The following is a 26,522-nucleotide window of genomic DNA, read 5'->3' on the forward strand; positions in this document are numbered from 1 at the left end:
TAGGGGAGATAAGAACGTCAACATTCCTGAAGAATGACTCGAATTATTGTGGATGACTCCCACTTTGTTTCATTTAGATCCCCGTACCACTTAGTCTGAAACTTAAGTACATCGCATATTAGATCTTCAAAGCATATCTTAGAGCATGCCAGATGCTTTCACCAATATAGTGCGAATGACATGATCATATATTCCAGCTGCGAATGTGCCTGCAAAGATGGATGTACCAAATGTACGATGGACTTCCCTCCTGGAGGCCTGAGATGCCACTTTGGCCGATCTACGTACATTAGCGGCTAGCCAATCATCTAGCCCCCACTCCCCCCGCCCCCTACCCCCCACAAAAGTATGGCAGACCACTTGGTTCAAAGGATTCACACCCCCGGAAGAGGAAACCCACAACACATGCATCTGAAAAGCCTACCGTGAATCTGACTGTCACCTACTCATTCTATCCAACTTATGAGGAAATTCTAGATTACGGAAGCGTCCTTGAAGAGACAAATTCACCTCCCGAGAATCATGAGATTTCGGTCCATTATGCTAGCTTGGATGATGTTTAGTGTAGAAATGAGATGATCGTCGACGATGCATTAGCATATGCAATAGCTACTGAGATCATGTTGAGTGATGACATAACTCCTGAAGTATACTTGCTTAATCTTAATGTACTATTTTCCCTTACAATTAGGAGCATTTTTCCCACTGGATTTTTTCTACCTAATGAGGTTTTGACGAGGCGCCTACCTTGGGTTGATCATATCCCTGATGACGTCCCCTAGACGTTTCATTTAACTTTGCATTACTCACGCATTTTTCCTTAGACTATAGATTTTGTCCTTACTCGGGTTTTTACCATAGCCTTTGGAGGAGAATGATTTCTTCTCTGTGTTATTACTATAAATAAAAGCACTGCGTAGGGGGAATAACACATCCTCTACACAACTCTACAAACACATCACTCTCTCTATATTTTCTCTGTGCCGCCGGCCCACTCTTCCCTGTTAGTTAAATATAGGCCACAATAGTGGATAAGTTATCTGTTTATCGTGGAAAGTGATGAATAAGTTATCTGTTTATTGTGGAAAGTGATGAATAAGTTATATGTTTATCGTGGAAATAATGGATATGTTATCTGTTTATCGTGCAGATTAACAAAGTGTGAAATTTGAGAGAACATAGTGTGAAGTTAAAAAAAAAAAGGTGGTGGAGAAGTTATCTGCATATTGTGGAGATTAACATAGTGTGAAATTTGAGAGAACAGTGTCAAGTTTAAAAAAAAAAAAAAGGTGGTGGAGAAGTTATCTGCATATCGTGGAGATTAACACAGTGTGAAATTTGAGAGAGCAGTGTCAAGTTAAAAAAAAAAAAAAGGTGGTGGAGAAGTTATCTGCATATCGTGGAGATTAATATGGTGTGAAATTTGAGAGAACATAATGTCAAGTTAAAAAAAAAAAAGGTGGTGGAGAAGTTATCTGCATATTGTGGAGATATTTTTTGTTTGTTTCTTTTTAAAATACTAGTAATGGGCCCACACACGATATGCGTGCGAGAAATTAACTTAGTGGAAAGTTAAAAAGATTAAAAAAGTGGTGGAAAAGTTATTCGTATATCGTAGGGATATGTTTTTATCTTTTTTGTGTGTGTTTCAGATTTACTTTGATGACATGTGAGTGAGGAAAAAAAAAAACAAAATTTTGTTGTGCGAAATTGATTTTTTTCCTGCTATTTTCTTTTAATTATGCAAGAAGGGTTATCGGTTATTGGTATTTTTTCTCTTATTTTTCTCTTTTAATTATACAATTGAAGAAAATGAAAACTAACGAAAAGTCCAAAAAAAAACGTTAGTTTTAATAAAAATGGACAAATAACGGTGTAGTGAATAGTACAAAAAAAATGTAAAAATATGGTTTTTTTGTTAAAAGTGAACAGTACTGAAAATATTTCGTTAAAACTCCCTTGAAGAAAAGCTTTTTATTCAAGTGGCTCTCCAATCGTATAATATTTTGCTCGAACCACTACCGATTTTCTCATAGAAGTGAAATTCTTAAATAAACGCCCATATTTTTACTATATATTATTATTTTTTTCTTGAAAAATAAGAAGAAAAAAACAAATGCACATATTATACGTAGAGTAATTTTTACTTTACTATTTTAAGTTTCACAAAAGTTGCATTTTGTTACAGTTACGTATTTTCATCATAGTTTCATACTTGAAATTTGGTTTTATGTCATTTTTATACTTATGTAAGTCTATCCCTCAATTACTGTGGCAACTTTGGCCCACCAAAAATTTAAAATTATTAAAAACAAATAGAAAGAAAAAATTAATAAAGAAGATCTATTTTTCGGACTTGGATCCTTTCTTGAGCTCATCCAACGGTCCAAGTCATTTGGTCAGGAGAATCATCTCCTTAGGCTCAGGAGAGGATTCAAATCCCTATTTTTCTCCCATACAGCAACCAACCCCACGCCACCGCACACCCCCGTTCGCATTCCCCCACCACGCAATCTCGCCCTCGTTTCTGACCAGCCGTTGATCGAATCTGCGACTAGCTTGAAACGAGGCGGTTGTCCAATGCACATTGGTTGACCACGAATTCAATTTGACCCACGACCCGACCCGCTTCATCTCTTGACCCCAAAAACAAGCCTGACCTACTTTATTCGCCGAATCTGCAATGTTTACAATAAGATCGAATCTTTTGCGCTTGTTTTAGTAGCTGGCCTCTCTTTGCCTCTATAATTAATTTATCCTTTATGACAATAAAGTTATAAAAATGAAATTTATTAACACATGGTCTTCAATTATGTTGGCAATATGAGTTAACTCTCAATACGCCATCGTACTGATTTTCAAGCATACACGTGGACAACAAATGGGTGATGCGTGAGCACGTGTGTTTTTTTGGGTTTTCAAACGAGGGACAACCTGTTCTGATACTATGAAGGAAGTTGGACTTCTATTATAAAACCAATTAGTAATATCTACAGTAGCCTAACCTCTTATAAACACGTTCAAGGTCCTTCCTCTCATTAATGTAGTATTCATTCTCAACACATCTCATCATGTGTGACGAATTTTCAAACCTAACACGTGAACAACGCAACTCATGTGACGTGGAGCACATATAACTGTTAAGTTTCACACATAAAACAATTTGCTCTAATACCATTAAAAAAGTTGAAGTTCCACCTTAAGATTAATTAGCAATATCTGCCAATTCTCAACGAATTAGAGAAACCACAAAAAAGAAGTTGAAGATTTGAACTCGTTTACTATGCCCGTAACATTGGCTTTACTGGCTAGGGCCCAGGGGTGGTGTGTTCTTCGTTTTATTCTTTTCATTTTTAGTGAACTTGCATTTTTGAATTTGGTGTAGAAGTTGGTAGTAGTGGCTGGTGTGGTGGTTTTGGATGGGTGTTGTGGGTGGGATTAGGAGGGGTTGTGACGTCAGGCGCGTTGAAGGTAAAGAGATTATACTAGTGTTTTTTTTTTTTTTTTTTCAATTTATTTCAGATAAAACTGAAAATTCAAGAAAATATTTTAAAACTTAGGTGTGAAAACAAATTTATTACCTATGAAATAAAATTTCTTATAATTTTTCATGCTCCCCAATTTATTGTCTAATATGTGGAGTATCTGATACTTAAAAAATTCCTTTTATGACACGATATATTACCATGATGTCGTTATATGCTAACATAATTAAAATGTGTATTTTTATTCTAATATTTTTATTTTCTCGTCACAAAAATGCATAGTGGTATACTCATACCATTTTGTTGTTATCTTTCTAGTCACACGGAAAAAAATCTATGTCGAAATTAGTGGAATATCTGATACCGTACACACTGATAATGTGCAGCTTATCTGTCATGCACCACTAGAATTCTCCACACCAGTGATCATACACTGTTTTCGTACACACTCAGAAAAATGGTGCCTACTTTGCGACCCCAAACACATGCAGATAATGTGGTTGATTGAGTAGGTGGTCGGTTTAAAAAGCATACAATCATATGGGACCACGATGGCCATTGCATAGTGCAAAGGCAATGTGATTTTGCTTATTGGAATGACATTTTAACTTGTTCGCGCGGAAAAAGAATTAGATAGATTGCATATATTGTCACGGAGGCGTCAAACAATATAATGTCATTAAGAGTGAGATTAACGGGTGACATTGTGTTATTAGACTGAGACACTACTGTAATGGTGTACCCAATTCAGTTAAATCATTCTCATTGATATGAGATCTCCTTTTAAACTCAGCTATTTGAAGAGGAAGAACGTTATATTTGAGCCCCAATGATTCATCAAAGAAACACCAACATATGCAGATTCTGCACTGTTTGCGCAGCGCTCGATCAATGTCCAAGAAGCACAACGAGAAGATGTTCCCTTATTGGCGTTATGCATTGTTCATTGCTGCCATTGTTGGTAACGTTTGTGCAAAAGTTTCTAATGTTCCACGAACTATTTAAGCTTTTAAGTACAGTAGAAGCGAATCATCTTCCCCAAGTCCAAAACTTATTGGCTAAAGAAAAAGCATATACATGGCCTCTCTTTACAAGTTTCTTAACAAGAAGCAAATCCAACACAAACTAAAGATAACATAGGAATTAAAACAACTTTTCTTGGTTCCTATCAAATATCCCCGGCCCAAAAATAGAAATTAATAACTCGGCAAGGAACGGAAATTGCATCCATATGAACGAGGCAACTGGAACACTTGCAAGCAAAATGCTTGGAATAACAATCGCTTTTTTTCCGTCAAGCATCATGTAAAGTGCACAAGAAAAGGCAATCATCATGGTTGTGATTGATAAAAAGAGGGTGAAAAGGCCTATTATCATTTTTGTGGGCAATGATTTGAGGAAATCATCTTCAGAATAACGTGATGTGAGAATTTCTAGAAACATGATAACCGAAGTTGTGGAAGAAAAGAGTGAGACTGCATCCGAAACTATAAAAGTTGTGAATACCTTTTGACTTAAGAATGTAGGAAGACCTGTATCTCCATTATTTCCACCAGGAACTGTGAATGCTGCGGCAAACATCATGGTAACAATGAGGGCACCTACAACTGTACAAGAAGTTGATGTGTTTTTCATTGATTCTTCTGCCTCTTTCCCCAATTCTTTATGGCTCTTCATAAATACTTCACGTGGCGTCATATGATCTTTATTTATAGATTCACGATCATTGCGATCTGCAACACTCTCCACCTCCTGCATTTCATCCAACCAAAGAACTATTTAGTGATGTGACTGTGAAGTACATCTCTTCATATCCTTGAACAATATTTTCCCTTTGAGACACCATTATGAAGTACTTATTGTTAGTTGACAATGCGAGTTTGTAAGTAACAACATATACTTAACATGATAATATATATGTATATACATGAGTGCTCAAGCTCTAACTAGTTAGTAAGTTAATATGACGCTAATCACTAGTTTAGGCTCACTCCACAGCTAACCACTGGTTTAGGCTCACTCCACAACAAAACTTCATGGTCCAAACTGTTCATTTTGAAAATCATCATTCACCCGTACAAAATATTAGTCAAAAATTGGAAATATAAACATAAACATATATAGATAAATAGTCACCTTGAACCATTGTAATTCTCTTTGCATTTGTAAAGCTGCACCTCGAATGTGATTAATTGTTGACAATGTCATTGAGGAAATACTTCCTACTGTATGTAGCATATTATCGCCAAACTTATCAACGAGGCCGACAACCTCACTTCTTTTCATTTTGGTCAATTTTACTACATCACTTTGATCGGGGTCATCAAAGGCATGTATAAGATTATAAACTTCGTGCTGAAGGCATTCAGCGGCAACTTGGAACAAGTTCTGTCCTTTTTCGTTCCGAATTAAGGTTAAGGCGAATGAGGAAGCTCTGCATAAATGAGTAATATACTCCACATGCCCTTTTATGCTGCTACGAACAAAGAATCAATTCTTTGTTCAAGCATACGATTTGGTCAAAATCCCTAGTTTCTATCAAATTCTCAAACATGAGGGGTAGAAACTGGTTGACTCTCTCATGCATTTCATCCGATATATACGGTTGATTCCTAAGTTCATTGAAACAAATATAAATTACAAACATTTTAAAATATAATATTGACTATTAATTTAACAATAATAATAATTCCTCAATTTAACGATAAGAATATGTGGCCTACCCAAAAGTTCTTGGAGCTTCGTCACCAGTCCTCGGATATATAAACCCAGTACTGCAATGCAAGTCCAATATTATGGCCATAAACGTTGGTTAATACACACACACACACGCTATAATAAAACAAGGGGGTAAAAAAAAGAAGGAATGCAAGATAGGTATAGGACAGTATATCAGCTAGAAACAACTTGAGCTTGTAGTGGGTTTGGCCTGTAGAAGAAGCAAGTCAACACTTTGCTTGAGCTAGTTAGACAAACCAAGCTTGAGCAGCGTGATAGTTTGTTCAGATCAAGATCCTCTCCTAATCTAAGGATAAGGATCCTCATGACCAAGGGATGTGGGCCGTTGGATGAAAATCCAACGGTTATAATTATTATAACTTTGAAGGGACCTTTCTGTTTGTAGCCGTTGGATGAAAATCCAACGGCCCACATCCCTTGGTCATGAGGATCCTCATCCTTAGATTAGGAGAGGATCCTGGTCCAGTTTGTTCGGCTAGACTCAGTTATAGCCATAAGTAGGAAGTGTAAATACGGATTAAGATGTTCATACATGTATATTTGTAGTAGCATTATAGAACAACTTACCATGGCATTAACAAAACCAAATCGCAATTCAAACACATAATATACCTATGGAAATGAGACTCTGATTCTCTTTTTGGTCTGACACATGCCTTTGATCACTCTGAATATTATTGTTGATGGAAGGAAGATGTTTCATGCGTATACCTATCAAGAAAAGAACATAAGCCCAAACATATTAATCGAATCAAAAACTTCTGAAGCTAAGTTTTTTTATGTTTTGTACTCATTCAGTACTTCTAATTGGATCATTACTCTATCATAAGAATGTTAATTGCTATAAATGTCACGAACCAAACATATATAAGCCTGGAAGTAAATGATATATATTACATGGCTATAAGTTTCGAGCATTCCGAACTTGGCCCTCAAACCAACATGGGACATTGCTATAAGTGTTGTGGTCGTTCATTTGTTCTTGCTCAATGTCTTGGTCTTTTTCATCCTCTAATGGGCGCTCTTGAGGCCTATCTCATTTAGGCCCAAAGACAGCTCTATCTTATTTTAATGGTCCAACAGGACCTTGTGCTAACACAGCCATATATTGTTTTTTTTTTTTTTTTTTTTTTTTTAGAAAAATTAGAGTCCGCTCAATCAGTTATTTGTTGCTGCAAAAACTGATTCGTTAGATCAAACATGGGGAAACAAAACACTAATTACAAAATCTGTTGATGTTAATCTTGTGAATATAGTAGAGCTAAAGGATATTTATTGTGGAGGGAAACTCTGAAAATTGCAGTCACGGAATAAAGGTATATATGAGGAGCAAATAAAAAGTGGTATTGTACTAACCGTAATATATCAAATTTTCCCAGTAATTGAGCCGGCATCCACTTAAGAAAGTAGAACGGTTACTGGCCAATGTTAAAAGGGAAAATCTCCATTGTAGTCTTTAGCCATGCCCAATTGTGGATAACGTTGAATCAAATCCCACGCAATATCTATATATAATAGAAGTGAATAAAAAAAAAAAGAACATTGTGAGTTTGCAGAAAAAATTTGCAACAAAAAAATTCACACGGGCAAAGAAGATACAAGGCAGTGACATTACTAATTGGTCATGTTTGAAAGTCGATCGATTCTATCCCTTACCAAATCTATGGAGGTGAAAACCGAGATCAATTAGTTGAGTGGCATCGCTAACGTGTGGAGTGTCGTGTGGAGTGACCGAATACAAATAACGAGCCATTCTTTCCCCATTTGACAGCCTCTGAGCCTCGACAACTAGAGGAGTCGTCCTGTTGCCGATGGTATTGGCAGGTAAAATACTAAGTAACTTGTCGTTCTTTTCAACCATGCTTTTAGCTATGTCCACCCTATCTTGACAAAATGTTATTAAAAGAAAAAGTGCTGTCAAACCAAGATTGTCTTGTATTTCCAAGTCTTCCCTTGTCATTGACTCCACCAGCTGTTTTATGATGCGCACCCTACTTCTGAAATTCCAGAGGGCGTAGTGAAGAGCTGTACCGCCACCTGGAATTCTGTCATCTGAAATTCTTTCACTTCCGAGCTCGTGATGGTTGCGAAGTAACTTGACCGCATTATCCCAATCTCCCGACTGCACAGATTTGACGAAAGTTTCCCGGATATCATTGCCACTGCTCTCATCATGTCCTGCGTGCCATGTTTTATATACAAATTCTAACATTGTTAATAAAACTTCTCTTAGCAATCACAGATTTAATTAGTATTGATTAGAACTATATACAAGTCTTAATATATATACCTCCAGTGCGCCCTTCTTCCTTTGCCAACTCTGGGATGGCATCATGTTGAATGGTTCGTGTTGGATACGCTTGAACAAGTATCCTCTCGTCTGAAAAAGGAAATCTTGGTGTTCAGATATTACCATTGTAAGAATATGAGCATTAGTATGAGTCTGTGAATTTAGTTATTGAATTCAAGATTGAATAGGAAGTCTTGTTGGGAATGGATTTGTAATCCATGTTGTTCTGAAACACTTGAGGAACAAAGATATTGAACTACTATTTGAATAGAATCGGTTTTCTATATGGATTTTAATAGGGGAATCCTTATAGAACTTGGCTAGGATTACGTTGTATATATAGTGGCCTCTGCTCTCACAGTTTGCACGCTCTATCATCGGACTAAGACCTATTATTAGTTAGAGCAATAGTTAGAGCAAACTGATTACTGGAGAGAGGAGAAGGTGCACTGCTTGTTTGCTGCAGAACTTGGACATGGCTGCTTCTTCTAGTTCGTCTGCAGGTACTTCTCTATGCTACAGAATTATGAATTGGGTTTTGTGTTTTGATCACTGTGATTAATATCACATGCTTCTGGTATATGTTTGTGCTAACAACCATTCAATTCTCAATTTGCCTGTTCTTTTTCCTTCTTACAAATGCCTGTGTTTGTGAGAAGTTCAGCTGGTACTGGAGAATAATCGTGCACACATTTCTACTTATCAATTTATGTCGTACCTCTTCCGTCTGATGATTGATCACGACCTGGATTCAATTTTTCTAACAAAGTATCCCATGCTTCTTTGGCCGTGGTTGCGCTCTTGATAAATTGATAAGTATCATCCCCGCAAGAATTCTGGATTGCATACAAGGCCTTGACATTCTTCATCTTCCAAGCCTTAATTTCAGTTTCTTTTTCTTCTGCTGTTTTGAGAATTGGTAAAGATCCCTAGAGAAAATAGGAAAATGAGAATATATGACATAAGTATGAATTTAAATACAATCTAATTTCCAAATAATATGAATATCATAGAACATACATCAGTTGGAAAGGGGTCAATAAGAGGCGGTTTTTTATATATGCCTTCGACAATATCCCAAAGATCTTCTGCCATCAAGTAAGTCTTAACCCGAGGACTCCAATCGTCATAGTTCTTAAGGTTAAGAACTATAGGAACAATTGTAGCTGCTGCCATGTTCAATCTGCCTACTTATTCAATGAGATTTTATGTCAATCGAGCGTATGTGAAACCAAAAAAAGGAAAAAAAATTGAAACAAAGGAAGTCTAAGCATACCTTAAACGATGGACACATAAAAAAGTCAGTGACGAGACGGTCCAAATGTGATGACAAGCTTGAACAACCACCAAGGCATGTAAGGATAAGGGCTCTGAGAAACCATATACCCCCGGATGATATCTGCAAATAATACTCGTCTTAGAATCTCAACAGGAATTTGGGGCCAATTCGGGATTTTAGCTATGACAGAGATTGGTGATGATGAGGCGATGCAAACGAAGGAGGCAAAAGAGGTTGAAGGAGACGAAGAACTGAAATCGTCTGGATCTGCACATTCAAATCACGATCAAACCCCAACTTCAAAACCCGGCAATGAATTTCCCCTCCCCTTCCATCTGCTTCATTACTTTGGCGCAAGCCTTAAGCGCGAAATTTAAGGTTAAATGATCCAAATGTGTATAGCACGGACGGGGAAGACACGGTTTAAGCTCCAGAAATGTCCACAACAGACACTTTTATTTTATTTTTTATTTTTTTACACTCTACTAGAATTCTGCAGAATAGGTGATCTGTTGATCGCACATAATTATGGTTCCATTTTTCTCACCCCAAACACAAACAATTTGATGATTGAGTAGGTGTCGGTTTAAACATCATAAATTCATTGCTTATGGATTGACTATGTCAGGACCACAAGTAAGAAAATGTGCCACGAGCTTTGGCCACTTCATGAGTGTAAACTCTTTACTGTAACAAAATAAAGAGAAGAAAAAATAAAAGGGGAAGAGTAATCTCACCGTAGATGTGATGGATGTCTTTCTTTTTCTGGTCCACTTATATTCTTTTTATTTTCATCTCTTTACAAGATCTAGAACTCCAAAAACGCATAAAAATGCCAAAAATCTCACATTCACCGAACTTTAATAAATTAAAGAAAGGGATTGAGAAGAGTTACTTCTCAATTCATTGGGGTGTATTCAATTGGGATTTTGAGAGATTTTAATTCTTTTAATGAATCTAGGGGTATTCAATCAAGATTTTAAATGATTCTCTAAAAGTCAAGGTGTATTCAATTAGAATTTTAAGATAGTTTATTAAAATCCTTAGAAATTTGGGTGTATTCAATTAAGATTTTAAAGAAGTTTATAACATTCCATGTGTATTCAATTACAAATTGATTTTAAAGAATTTGAGAAAGTTGAGGAATTAGAGGGAATTTGAGAGATTTCGTAATATATTTTAAGCATTTACAAATCTCACCTCTTCCCATGAGATTTCGAGGAAATTGAATCAAAATTTTATATGGAATCTATACAAATCAATTGAACTCCATAAAAATATATGGATTTATAAATCCATTAAAATCTCTCAAATTCTCAATTGAATACACCCCACTTAGTTGCCTATTTATAGAACTTTATGCTTATAATTAAAATTATTCATATGATAAATTGATCTAAAAAGATTATCTCTATAAAAAATAATTAAAACTAAGAATGTTTAATTAGTCAACTGTAGTGAATAAAGAGACGGTCCGTAACTTATTTAAGAATCCATCCATCTATGTTTTATAGTTCGATGACCAAATAATCTCATTTTTTTAATAGAATTTTTGTAGAGATGATCTTAATACAATATAAAACTTCATGTCTATGATAAACCGTTTATAATATAAACTGACCAAACATCCTGATGTACTCCAAAAAGGTAGGCAAAGTCCATCGACTTTGCTAAAATTGATCATTCTTGTTTTGCAAGACAGGGAAAACCTGATCCGACTTGGATAATACGAGTTTACTATATTTTTGAATATTCCTACAATCTAAGGAATAGGGCGTGACTCAAGTAATCACACTCCTAAATGAAACAATATCTAATCCTAGATATCTTTTTAGATTCTCTTAGTTTAATAGGGATTGTATATTCTAAAAGGTTTCTCCGGACTTGTATAAATACTCTCATGTAGAGTAGATTTCTAGTAGCAATTTTGTAACACATACATTATTCTCTTTTTTCTGCTTGAGTCTCAATATTGCTTACTAACTTGACCGTCAAAGCTTTTTGTCAGTCCTGCACCGTTGCCAAGGTTTGACTTCAATTGTAACGTCGAAGCATTTTGCTACTATCCCATCGTTGCCAAGGTCTGACTTCAATTGTTTGCTTTCTCACAGGTAGCTGGACTTGCTCACCACCTTTTTCTACGATGCTGCACAAATTTAATTTGGATAGATCATCTTGTACTGACTTGGTTTATTGCAAGGAAGAAAGAGGTGAAAGTTGCACCATCATATACACAAATATTATCCTTACAAGAAAGTGTAATCAAACTTGTGAAACAAAAAATAATCAAGAAATTTATGAAGGCAACACGTGGACTTTTGGGTAAAAATGACAAAAATTAACCTTAGGACACATCGGGATTCCCACGCTCGTGCAACGGACAACAACAGCTCAATCAAGGAAGAGTCAAAGGTGATCAAAATGGTATTTATTCAAATCCCTCTCATCACTCATCAAATCCCCACTCAAAAAGTAACTCCCAATTATCCTATTTAAATTAGGATTGATTGCCTAGATTAATTGCAAGATATTATTTCATATAATATCTTGCAATCAAATCCCTAATTCCACCAAAAATGGCCAGACCCTATTCCCCAAATAGGGCCGGCCACACCCCTATAAATAGTTCCATTTTTCCCACTAAAATGCTAATTCATTATGTCCTTAAAAATTCCTAAATACTTTCTCTCAAATTCTAACTTTGGCATCAGAGGCTTTTAGGCCAAAGCCCCTCCCCCCATTCATCGTGTGGGAGGCTTTTAGGCCAAAGCCCCTCCTCCCATTCATCGTGTGGGCGTGAGACTCTTAGTCTTAATCTTAAATGTTATTATTTTATAGATGTATTTTAGTCAAAAAAGAAAAGTGAGAAAATTTGCATCCACAAAACTTGTTCCTCTTTTGGTTCACTTGTTCTCTTATCTTATCCCTTAACAAGATCTAGAAACTCCAAAAACATATAGAAAAAGTTAAAAGTAATTCTGATATTGTTGACCCTAAAAATTACAAAACCTACGTGGCGCGCAGGCCGAGTAACTAATAAGCTAACTACGTCCTTCGGTTGAATGCGGGGCGTGCCAACTCGTCGGCCGAGCTCGGCCGAGGAGTAAAATTTGTTGATGTTGCGTTGAGCGCGTCGGTGACTTCTCTATCTTGCGACTGCGGCCGAGGAAGGAACAAATCTCGGCCTTTGGATTCTCGAGCCTGAAGACAAGGCTGCTAGTTCTACGAAGTTCAATATCAAATTCGGCTCTCAAGGTGCCGAATGTAGTAACCTGGTAACACCTCACTTCGCCGGGAAGGCTAATGAGATGACCTCTGCCAATAAGGATTTGAAAATCCTTCTCGACCGAGACTTGGATAGATAACCAGTCGGCCTCGACGCAGTGCTGTTTATCCAAACTGAAGGTGCTTCGGGAATGGCTGATTCTACGGCAACAGTGCTGTTTATCCAAACTGAAGATGTTCGCCGGTTGCCTTCACAGTGCTGTTTATCCAAACTGAAGATGTGTCGGCGGAAAAAAGAAAATAAAAAATTCTCAAGATGTTTGAGAGATTTTGCGCAGGGCAGTTGGGTGTTGAATTGGAGGTCTTCTGAATGGTGTTCGCAGCCTTGTATTTATAGAAGCAGATGTGTGGTGCGGGTTCACTTGTGTAGAATTTGACTTTAATTCAAACTCACCAGCTAGAGTCTAGGTCAAAGACTTCTCAAGATAAGCAACAACCTATTTTTTAGATGTCATCATTATCTCCTTACTTTTAGAAATAATTTTCTTAATAATTCGCCAGATAACATTGTGATTATTAAAATCATAATATTATCTAGACAAATTATTAATCAATTATCTCAACCTTCTTCCAATCCAATGGCTCAGAATTTTACTCATTCTACGGTCTCGATTGCTCAGGCCGATAGTGTAAAATCGGGTTCAAACATTGCCCCCCAATTTCCTTGAGCTTCGGCTCATAAGCCGAATGGTTAAGGAAATTAGCGCAATCGAAGAAATATATGGTCGAGAAATCCACTCCATAGCCTGACAAGTCTCGAAATAAACCTCGACGAGAAAAAACCAAATAGGGTCGAAGTCCTGAAGGCTCTCGCCCACTGCTTCTCATGGTACTCGGAATATATATATATATATATATATATATATATATATATATATATATATATGTACAAGTGCCTGATATATATATATAGAGAGGTAGTTGATTGCCTGATATGATTTGTCTGCCATGCCTTTAGCATATATATATATAGACACACACAAACACACATACACATAAAACAAACCTGTGCCGAGCATCATCTCGCCGAGCTCGGCATGTGTGTTCGTGTATATATATGTTAATGACTTATAAAAGTGGCTAAACCATATGGGGCCGAGAGAAATGAGCCGAGTTCAAGAAGCATTGGGTTAAAGTCACATCATCAAAACCACCATCACTCGGCTTTGAGGAAATTCATCTGTTTTCCACCAATGGGCTCCACGCCAGTCTCAGCGGCCTCCTCTTATTAACCGAATGAGCATCTCACTATTCGTGTCTTGGAACTGCGAACACAAAACATTCGGCCAAAATTTTTGTTTTTTGTTTTTTTATTCGGCCATATAGTTTTGTAAAGTGGGCCGAGGCCGAGGCCAAGAAGAATTGGGTGTAGAACCTATATATATATATATATATATATCCCATTGTATTCGGCCAAACTTTCTTTTATTCAGCCAAAGAATTGTATTCGGCCATATAGTTTTGTAAAGTGGGCCGAGGCCGAGGCCAAGAAGAATTGGGTGTAGAACCTATATATATATATATATATATTCGGCCAATCCGGCCATATATATATATTTGGATTGCCGCATTGTCGTTGCCCCCTTTATTTTCTTCGCATCGGTCGAGGAGCCGAATGGTCCAGGAATTTATTTGTCAACAGGTATCAAAAATTTTCCCAGCTTCGGCTACATGGCTTTGAAACTTGTAATTCCGCCAAATGACCACGAAAAACATATAGCTGAGAACTTGTTGAGAAACCACCGCCGAACAAAATGTATTCGGCAAACTAATGTTTAAAATTCCATTCCTTTCTCCAGTTTCTTCGCCTTCAAAAGTTCCATAGACTTGGTTACATCACTTGGAAAGTATATTGGTACGAGACCGAGAAGAACTGGGGTCGAGGATAAAGTGGGGCCGAGACCAAGTAGAACTAGGGTCGAAGACGATGACAACCATTCCTGGAGCTCGGCCTGCCTATATATACATATTTATATATAAAAGTGGCATATATATATATATACACACACGGCATCCTGATGTAAGCTAACTTTAAAACCAAGGTTAGGTTTGAAATTTCAAACAAATTGCACACTGCACTAAGCATCAGGCCATCACCGCTTAAATTTCACTGAGGAGAAGCTTATTGAGAGCAAGCCCATAATGTCTGCCCCCCATTTTCTTTACATCGGCTTGCATAGCCGTATGTTTAAGAAAAAAATTTATTTATTATATATATATATTTTTAGCATACGGCAATAAAAGTGGTCGAACCATAAATAGGAGGAGGCCAACGATGTTTTATTCCAAGCCGAGATCGTTTAATATCAAAATTTTCAAATTGATTTCTCTCTAGGCATAACAAAGAATTTTTTCCAAATATTTGTAACTTGGTGAAAATTTTTTCATTTTCGGCCGCCGAATGTGTTGAACAATTATTATGCCCCACAAGCATAATTTCGGCTTTTAATTCAAACAACTTAGCCGAATGAGATTTCTCTATATCGGTGTTATCACCAATAATCATATTGATTGGCGTAGTTTCGGCATCTAAAACCATGTCTCCAATTACCATATCAATTGATGTGGTTTTATGGTCCGAAGTCGTGTATCGGTATTGTTCGTCATTGGAACACTCCTCTAAAGAATCATTTTCTGAGTCAATTTTTGGCTCAGAAACTTGAACATTTTCTTCTAGGCCTACCACACTTTCAGTCTCGACCGAAAAAATAGGTGGCCTTTGTTCCTCGACCAAATTAACAATTTTCTTAGGCCGATGTCTGATTACGGCCGAAGCGGAAAATTGCCCCCCAGTATTTTCAACCAACCATTCCTCAAATGGAATTGATTTGTAGTCGAAAACGTAAGGAAAATATTTTCCATCTAGCCAGGCATTAAATCGAGCCCTGTCTTCATTTACCCATTGCTCTTGCAGGGCAATATGAGCTTTTATTCTCAACATGTAAGCGAATGACTTTTGCAACTCTTTATGGCCACGAAGAACTTTTTCCACTTCCAAAGATCTTTTTCGTTCTTCATTGTGTTTTTTCAATTCCTCTAGGCGCTCGTACAATCGGCTACGTTGAGCCAGATTGGAATCTTGATATATCATATGAACTTCGTAGTTTTAGCACTGGGTCCCACTGGGCGTGCCAAAATGTTGACCCTAAAAATTACAAAACCTACGTGGCGCGCAGGCCGAGTAACTAGTAAGCTAACTGCGTCCTTCGGTTGAATGCGGGGCGTGCCAACTCGTCGGCCGAGCTCGGCGGAGGAGTAAAATTTGTTGATGTCGCTTTGAGCGCGTCATTGACTTCTTTATCTTGCGATTGCGACCGAGGAAGGAACACTCTCGGTCTCTGAGTTCTACAGCCTGAAGACAAGGCTGCTAATTCTGCGGAGTTCAATAATCGTCGGAGCCCAATTCGGTCACCATGATTATATTCGTGAGAGTATAAGCACGTCGAATCGAGACCAAGGTGTATGGGCACAGGTACTCGAACGTGATGTATGTCTTGATGGTAAACGTAGTTCGGCCGTCGGAATGCCGAACCCTGAAACCTACTTGCGAGTATCCAATCATAAAACCACTCGGCGTCCTGTACGCCGAGCAATGCGATTCGTAACACCTAACTATGCCGAGAAAGCTTAGCAAGGTGACCTCTGCCAACAAAGGTTCGAAAACCTTTCTCGACCGAGACTTGGATAGATAATCGGTCGACCTCGACGCAGTGCTGTTTATCCAAACTGAAGGTGCTTCTCGGTCGACTGATTCTGCGGCAGCAGTGCTGTTTATCCAAACTGAAGGTGCTCGCCGGGCGCTTCCACAGTGCTGTTTATCCAAACTGAAGGTGTGTCGGCAGGAAAAGAAAAGGAAAAATCTCAAGGTGTTTGAGAGGTTTTGCGCAGGGCAATTGTATGCTGATTGTGAAGGTCTCTCTAATGTTGCACAATGTCTTTTATTTATAAGGATGAGTATGTGGTTCTATATGTGTTTCTCGTGGAACATCCGTAGTTGGCCACAATTTGAATCTCTCGAAGATAAGTACTTCATACAAATAAAAACTCTTGATAACCATCCCATTTAGCCGTTTAACAGTGACCCATCCTCATTGGCTATTGGATTTGATGGAATCAGACCAATTTGCATGCACATGAAACTCTTTCTATATCATCTTCCCGAGGAACCATGCAATGTTAGGGCCCATGTTTGCATCCAGGTGCATGCCGTGCTTGCCCCTGAAGAATATGCTAATTATTAGCATAAAATTATGTGCTAATAATCATCCCAACAACCATTATCTTTTTGTGATCATCAAATACCACCATTAACCAAAAGATAACCTTCACGCATGGTTAACCGACTCCAAGCATACGTCTAAATGCCAAGAATCCCCAATCAAATTGAATTGAACTGCATACGCGCTTCCAAGTTGGAGATAATTTGGAGATATAATTTGTATCCTATTTATCCCGTATAAACGATCCGCTGGATATAGCCAATATTAGGCTTAGATAATCCAATATATATTAAGAGATAATATTATGATTAAAACCACAATATTATTCCTTAATAATAATTGAAAATTATCTCAACCACTTTATCATCCAACGGTCTAGAACTTTACTCATCTAACGGCCTTGATTGTAAGGGCCGATAGCGTAAATTTAGGTCCAAACAGATATGTACAACATAACTTTCATGTCCCAGCTTCTTAGTCAATCCCTACTAGAATTCTCCACAACAGACGCATTAGACATATATTATAATTGATTGCGGAGCCTTCTTTGTCTGCCCTCCTCCAAGCGTGGACACGGTTTCGTCTCTTCATTTTAGCAAGACTAAGACAACCCTTTCAAATTGACCCAAAAAAAAATACGACACTTTCAACTGTGCATGATTCATAACAATCGAATCGATCAGGATTTTTTCGAACTCTCTTTATGAAGAGTCTAGGATCAACTCCTCTTAATCGTTCATAGAATATTATGCAGTCAGTTTTAAGTTAGGATTGTTTGTGGTCAATTTAAATAAAAATTTTAAAATAATTTCTAATCACGTGATGATTGATAACCATATAGAATTAATTGATCCCTAATATCCTCAGAAAGAGGATCCGAATACGATCATGTTCCATAACAATCATAAATTAGTCTAGAAACAAGAAGTGTTGTTCTTTTGCCACAAGTATGAAAATCAAATATTGATATTTTAATTTTACTAAGAGGCCTTATCTTAGTAAGAGATATCGGCTGTATAAATCCTTCATTATCATCAGAATTCAATTTAAAAACAAAATGTTAGCTGTCGACTGCCTGACACCCTCTCATCCTCCTTTTTTAGGCTTTGAGAGTAGCAGAGTTAATCTTATTCCAGCACTATTTTTAAAAAATAATCTCATTCAAAAAAAGACAGGTGTAAGCTCACTTTGAAGTGTTGTCTTTATATATCTTTGTTTCAATTGGACAAATAGAACTTTAAGCTAAAAAATCCACATTACGAATATGGTCCCCTTTATCGAATTTGAAATTTTTTAAATTAATCCCACGTGATTTATTATTTTACTTGTTGTACTATGGGTGGATGCATTGTGACATCCCACATCGTCCGGGGGAGTGATCCTTATATGTATATTCCCATCCCTACCTAGCACGAGGCCTTTTGGGAGTTCACTGACTTCGGGTTCCATGGGAACTCCGAAGTTAAGTGAGTAGCGCACGAGAGCACTCCCAGGATGGGTGACCTATTGGAAGTTCTCGTGTGAGTTCCCAGAAACAAAACCGTGAGGGTATGGTCGGGGCCCAAAGCGAACAATATCGTGCTACGGTGGTGAAGCGGGGCCCGGGAAGTGGTCCCCCCCGGGCCTGGATGTGACAATTTGGTATCAGAGCCTAACTTTGGTCACGAGTGTGCCGACGAGGACGTCGGGCCCCTAAGGGGGTGGATTGTGACATCCCACATCGCCCAGCACGAGGCATTTTGGAAGTTCACTGGCTTCGGGTTCCATGAGAACTTCGAAGTTAAGCGAGTAGCGCACGAGAGCACTCCCAGGATGGGTGACCCATTGGGAAGTTCTTGTGTGAGTTCCCAGAAACAAAACCGTGAGGGCGTGGTCGGGGCCCAAAGCAGACAATATCGTGCTACGGTGATGGAGTGGGGCCCGGGAAGTGGTCCCCCTGGGCCAGGATGTGACAATTCCTGGACCCCGCTCCATCACCATAGCACGATATTGTCCGCTTTGGGCCCCGACCACGCCCTCACGGTTTTGTTTTTGATTGGGTCACCCATCCTGGGAGTGCTCTCGTGCGCTACTCGCTTAACTTCGGAGTGTCCATGGAACCCGAAGCCAGTGGACTCCCAAAAGGCCTCGTGCTAGGTAGGGATGAGAATATACATATAAGGATCACTCCCCCGGACGATGTGGGATGTCACATGCATAATTTGATGTCTCATTAGTAAACTATTTTGATAAAAGTGAGGAGAAATTACATTTTACCGACTAAAATTTGAGTGTAATTGTAACTTTATACAGCATGTTTAAAATATTTCAATTTCACATATTTACTTGATATTTAATTTGAATTTCATACATTCATTAAAAATTCAGTTCAGTTTATTATTTATGGGTGATGCATAGTTAGAAGATTATAAAAAAATTAATTTAAAAAGAAAATAACTTTTTATGCCAAGTGGCCCCTCCCCCTTCAATCGTACAGTGCAGTCTGAAATGAAAATGAAATGGGAAACGCCTTCAAATTCAATCAACCAATCCAAAATTCCATTAACGTGAAGCATTCAAAGATTCAAAATAAACAAAAAATGGAAATCGAAGGGTCGTACCATGTTTGAACACCGGATGATATCTGCAAATAATGCTCGTCTGAGAATCTCAACAGGAATTTGGGGCCAATTCGGATTTTAGCTATGACAGAGATTGGTGATGATGAGGCGATGCAAACGTAGGAGGCAAATATGTTGAAGGAGAAGACGAACTGAAATCGTCTCGATCTGCACATACAAATCACGATCAAACCCCAACTTCAAAACCCGGCAATGAATCCCCTCCCCTTCCATCTGCTTCATTACTTTGGCGCAAGCATTAAGTGCGAAATTTAAGGTTAAATGATCCGACCCAACACCCATCTCCAGCATATTGTCGTAAATGTGTATAGCACGGACGGGCAGACACTGATTTTTTTTTTTTTTGACACCCTATTAGAAATCTGCAGAACAGGTGATCTGTTGGACGCACATAATCATGGTTCCTTTTTTCTCATCCCAAACCCAAACAATTTGATGATTGAGTAGGTGTCGGTTTAAACATCATAAATTCGTTGCTTGTGGATTGACCGTGTCAGGACTACAAGTTAGAAAATGTGCTATGAGCTTTTGCGACTTCATGAGTGTAATCTCTTTACTATAACAAAAGAAAGAGAGGAAAAAATAAAAGGAAAATTAATGAAAATGATTTGAAAACTTTGAGTTTTAACGATAAAGACAAAATAAGAGATAAACTGAATAGTATCATAATTGATTTTTTAGTGTAAAAATATGATTTTTCGTTAAACTTAACATTACAAGAGCTTTTCGTTAAAATTTCTAAAAATAAAAAGGGAAGTGCAATCTCACCGTTGACGTGATGGATGTCTTTCTTTTTCTGGTCCACTTATATTCTTTTTATTTTCATCTCTTTACAAGATTTAGAACTCCAAAAACACATAAAAATACAAAAAATCTCACGTTCACCGAACTTTAATAAATTAAAGAGAGGGATTGAGAAGAGTTCCTCCTTAATTTCTCTTATTCATAGAACTTTATGTTTATAATTAAATTGTTCATATTATAAATTGATCTAAAAATATTATTTTTACAAAAATCAATTAAAATTAAGGATGTTTAATCAATCAACTGTAGCAAATAAATAGACGATCTGTAACTCATTTACGAATCCATCCATGTTAGTTCGATAACCAAACAATCTCATTTTTTAATTGAATTTTTTAGAGATGATCTTTATACAGTGATTTATACTATAAAACTTCATGTCTATGTTACACCCTTTATAATATAAACTGGCCAAACGTTCTGCTGTACTCCAAAAAGGTAGGCGAAGTCTATCGACTTTGCTGAGATTGATCGTTCTTGTTCTGTAAGATAGGGAAAACCTAATCCGATTTGGATCATACGAATTTACAATATTTTTGGATATTCATACAATCTAAGGATTATGGCATGACTCAAGTAATCACACTCCTAAATGAAACAATATCTAATCCTAGATATCTTTTTAGATTCTCTCAGTTTAATAGGGATTCTATATTCTAAAAGGTTTCTCCCGACTTGTATAAATACTCTCATGTAGAGTAGATTTCTGGTAGCAATTCTGTAACGCATACATTATTCTCTTTTTCCCTACTTGAGTCTTAATATTGCTTACTGTCAAAGCTTTTTGTCAGTATCCCACCGTTGCCAAGGTCTCACTTCAATTGTAACGTCGAAGCAGTTTGCCAGTATCCCATCGTTGCCAATGTGTAACTTCAATTGTTTGCTTTGTCACAGGTAGCTAGACTCGCTCACCACCTTTGTCTACGACGCTGCACAAATTTAATTTCAACAGATCATCTTGTACTGACTTGGTTTATCGCAAGGAAGGAGGCGAAACTTGCGCCATCAGATACACAAATATTATCCCTACAAGAAAGTGTACTCAAACTCTTTCCCCTTTTGGTCCACTTGTTCTCTTATCTTATCCCTTAACAAGATCTGGAACTCCAAAAACATATAGCAAAAAGTTGAAAGTAATTCTGATATGTACAACTTAACTACCATGTCCCCACTTCTTAGTCAATCCCTACTAGAATTCTCCACAACAGACGCATTAGACATTTATAATTGATTGCGGAGCCTTCTTTGTCTGCTCACCCCCAATCATAGACACGGTTCTTCTCTTCTTTTTAGCAAGACTAAGACAACCCTTTCAATTTGACCCAACAAAAAAAAAACGACACTTTCAACTGTGCTTGATTCATAACAATCGGATCAGGATTTTTTTTCGAACTTTCTTAACAAGGATTCTGGAGATCAATTCATCTTAGATGTGCATCGAATATTGTACGGTCAGTTTTAAGTTAGGATTGTTTGTGTTCAATTTTAAATAATTTATGATCGCATGATAACTGATACCAAATAGAATTAATTGATTCCTAATATCCTCACAAAGAGGATCCGAATATGATCATGTTCCATAACAATCATAAATTAGTCTGGAAACAAGGAGTGCTGTTCTTTTGCCACAAGTATGAAAATCAACTATGGATATTTTAATTTTACCAAACCCCAACTTCAAAACCCGGCAATGAATTCCCTTCCCATTCCATCTGCTTCATTACTCTGGCGCAAGCCTTGAGCTCGAAATTTAAGGTGAAATGATCCGGCCCAACACCCATCTCCTGCATATGATTGTAAATGTGTATAGCACTGACGGGGAAGACACGGTTTACGCGGGAAATGTCCGCAACAGACACGATTTTTTTGGACACTCACTTGACTAAATTCTGCAGAACAGGTGATCTGTTGGTCACAGATAATTATGGTTCCTTTTTTTCTCCACCAAGTCGCAAACAATTTTGATTGATTGAGCTGGTGTCGGTTTAAAAGTCAGAAATTCATTGCAATGAAATTTGCTCTCTTACAAACTTTTTTTTTTTATTTTTTTATTTTATGAACTAGAACTCCAAAAATTTGTAAAAACACAAAAAAACCCACCCTCACGGAACTTCAATAAATTAAAGAGAGGAGTTTGGCTCTTTAGATTGAAAGGAGTTCCTCAATCTCTAAGTGCTGATTCACAGAAGTTCATGTTTATGATTATAATCGTTTACATTATAAATCATTCTGAAAATCTCATTTCTACAAAAAAATAATTAAAATTATGATTGTTTAGTCAATCAACTATAGCAAAACACCCAACTTCTGAACAGTAACCATTTTTTTTTTTTTTTTTTTTTAACATTCTATTCCTCCTATGCGCATAACCATCTCCTAATCCCACCGCCACGTTCTCCCAAGGTCGCCAGCCCCTGGCATCCATTTTTTGAATCTTTTGTTCTTGAAATCCCAGGAATACCAAATCCATGACAAGTTGACAACCCAATAGAATTTGGTCTGATCACTTATCAGCACCAAAAATAAACAGAATAGAACCGCACAATAAAAATGGAAACCCACTTCAAATTCGAAAAACAATTCCAAATTGAAATCCATACCTTAAGTTTACAAAATTTGTAGGTAGTAAACTTGTGGTTGCGATTAAAGAGAACCTAAAGGGTTGACGAAGTAGGGCTAGATCGTCAAGTAGTGGTGTAGAAAATTATTTTTTAGGATCCGGAGTAAGGTGGATCGAAATATGAGTGTCTTAGAAGTTTGGGCTCAACAACTTCGATTGAATTGAGCTACTCAAACAGACCAACGATGCCTTCACATCCTGCTATACTCCAAAAAGGTAGGCAAAGTCCACAAACTTCGCTGATATTAATCATTCTTGTTCCGCAAGACACGGAAACCTGATCCAATTGGGGATTAGAAAAGTTTCCTATATTCTTAGAGATTCTTGCAATCTAGACATTGGTGTCTGCCGCAAGCAATCACACACTTAAGAGGCACAATATATATCTAATATATCCTCTTGGACTCTCAGTTTAGTAGAGTTTTGTGTCCTAAAAGGTCTCTCCCGATTAAAATAAATAATTTCAAATCTCTGGTAGCACTTCCATAATGGATACATTATTTACTTGCCCCTGGCTAGTCTCAATATTGCTTACTAACTTGACAATCGGCGAACCTTTGACCAGTACACCACTGTTGCTAAGGTTTGACTTCAGTTGTTTACTTTGTAGTGGGACTTCTCACCACCTGCTTCTACTGTGTTGCGCTTGAGTTCTAACAAGTTAATCTTGTAATGACGTGGTTTATTTGCAAGGAAGAAAGAGGCGTATTATGTCTCGACCCAACGAAAACATGTACAGCACTGGAACGGAAATCATCAAACTATTGTCATAGTTACGGAAAACGTTCACTCGAAAATGTTTCGCTTATACCCTTGACTGTTTTCAGAAAATGCCGACAAGACATTTTTAATCCCTAAGCGGTCATGCGGTCTAATAACAAAATGCCTTCCCTAAGCAGTCATGCGAGTCCGACTAGACCTGACCGCTGTCCTAGACACTCCCCTTGAACGGTAATGATTGCTAACCATCGTGGATAAGTTTGCTAAAGTAGCAGTCGTCAAGTATTCTCTTTCTGACATAGTCTTTAGTTCAAAGGGTATAAATATTGGATTTGAAAATCCAGTGGCTCATACAGTGAAGAAGAAGGGATTCATTCGTTACTCCCACTATTTTGGTCATCTAAAGCTGTTAACTTTTGAAGTTTGTGTATTTTGTATATTGTTGTCGTACAAGGAACAAAAAACATGATACAAATATATAGAGGAGTTTGAGTGAGTTGCAAACTACACTCAACACTCAAGACTCTAACCTAGAACTTCCTTGAATCAAGCTAAGAAGTCGACATAGGAAACATAATTAAGCTCCTTGAATTAAGGAGCTGCCAATCAGCTGTCAACCAGCTGCCAACAAGCTGCCAACAAGATAAGACATTTATACAACTAGATAAAACACTACTAGGGTTGACACAAACCCTATTAGCTGCCAACAAGCTGCCAACAAGATAAGACATTTATACAACTAGATAAAGCACTACTAGGGTTGACACAAACCCTATTACACAGATAGGACTTTCAATACTCCCCCTCAAGCTGGATCCAGGAGGTTGATGGATCCAAGCTTGCCGAGAAGCCGCTGAAACTGAGGTGATGCTAAAGGTTTAGTGAATAGGTCTGCGAGTTGATCGTAGCTCTTGACAAAATGAGTTTTGATGACCTGTGATTGTACCTGTGCACGGACATAGTGACAATCAACTTCGATGTGCTTGGTTCTCTCGTGGAAGACGGGGTTGGACGCAATGTGCATTGCCGCTTGGTTATCACAGAAAAGAGACATGGACTGAGTAGTAGAGACACCTAAGTCGCACAGCAAACCTTTTAGCCATATTAGTTCACAGGCAGTAGATGCCATGGCGCGATATTCAGCCTCAGTGCTGGATCGAGCAACTACGGCTTGCTTTTTACTTTTCCAGGTAACAAGATTGCCTCCCACAAATGTGCAATACCCCGTTGTAGACTTACGATCAATAGAGTTGCCAGCCCAATCAGCATCACAATAACCTGTGATCTCAGTGCTCTCATTCTTTTTCATGATGATGCCACGACCTATTGAACCTTTGAGATACCGAAGTAGTCTCTTGACAAGATTAAAATGCTCCATGGTGGGAGAGTGCATAAATTGGCTAGCAATGCTTACTGAATAGGCTATGTCAGGCCTTGTAATAGTCAAGTAGATCAGCTTACCCACAAGACGCTGATAATAGCTGATGTTGGGCAGTGGTTGTCCTTCCAAGCTAAGTTTGAGTTTCGTGTCAAGAGGTGTATTGACAGGTTTAGCATCACTCATGTTTGCTTCCTTGAGAAGGTCCAGAACATATTTCCGTTGGTTGAGAAAGAAACCCTTGGGAGAGGTAGCCATTTCGATGCCAAGAAAATATCTGAGTATGCCAAGATCTTTGATGGCAAAACGTTGTTGCAGTGAATGCTTGAGCTTAGTTATTTCATCCATGTTATCTCCTGTGATGATTAAATCATCGACATAGACAAGAACGACCAGTTTCCCAGCAGTGCTCGTGCGTACGAACAATGAAGAGTCTGCATTGCTTCTTTTAAAACCAACCGTTGTGAGGACTGAACTTAGCTTGGCATACCAAGCTCTTGGTGACTGTTTAAGACCATAAATTGATTTGTGCAATCTGCACACAAGATCAGGTTCATGACTTTGAGGATGACCTGGGGGTAACCTCATGAAGACTTCTTCTTCAAGCTCACCATGTAAGAAGGCGTTCTTTACGTCCATTTGAAACATAGGCCATCCTTTGTTAACAGCAACTGAAAGTAGTACTCTTACAGAGTTCATCTTTGCAACAGGGGCGAATGTTTCTTTGTAGTCCACATCAAATGTTTGAGTAAAGCCACGAGCCACTAATCTTGCCTTGTGTCTTTCTATGGATCCATCTGAGTTGAATTTAACCTTGTATATCCACCTGCAACCTACTGTCTTCTTTCCCTTAGGCAGTGTCTCAATGCTCCAGGTTTTGTGTTGATCAAGGGCATTCAGTTCATCTTGCATGGCTTGCTGCCAAACTGGTGATTGATTTGCTTCTTGGAATGACTGAGGCTCAACATGTTCAGATATAGTACACAGGAAAGCAGTGTGTTTAGGAGACATTTTGTGATAGGACACGTAGTGAGACAGTGGATGTCTTGGTTTGTAAGTGACAAAGTCTTGCAGTCTTGCT

General features: G+C 37.9%; 1 protein-coding gene across 1 annotated transcript; it reads right to left on the bottom strand.

Annotated features, from left to right (window-relative positions):
• Nucleotides 1–4,519: 4,519 nt before the first annotated feature.
• Nucleotides 4,520–10,507, bottom strand: LOC137740108 (uncharacterized). The gene is made up of 8 exons (XM_088700141.1): nucleotides 9,791–10,507; nucleotides 9,535–9,701; nucleotides 9,233–9,443; nucleotides 8,515–8,604; nucleotides 7,872–8,402; nucleotides 7,663–7,729; nucleotides 5,622–5,958; nucleotides 4,520–5,237 (listed from the first exon to the last, which is right to left on the bottom strand). The coding sequence occupies exons 2-8, from the start codon at nucleotides 9,688–9,690 to the stop codon at nucleotides 4,629–4,631; spliced, it is 2,001 nt and encodes a 666-aa protein (XP_088556267.1). The 5' UTR covers nucleotides 9,691–9,701; nucleotides 9,791–10,507; the 3' UTR covers nucleotides 4,520–4,628.
• Between the last annotated feature and the right edge of the window lie 16,015 nt (nucleotides 10,508–26,522).

The sequence above is a fragment of the Pyrus communis genome, chromosome 9 (assembly GCF_041283825.1).
Source record: "Pyrus communis isolate YQ-2024b chromosome 9, ASM4128382v1, whole genome shotgun sequence".
NCBI classification, from domain to species: Eukaryota; Viridiplantae; Streptophyta; class Magnoliopsida; order Rosales; family Rosaceae; genus Pyrus; species Pyrus communis.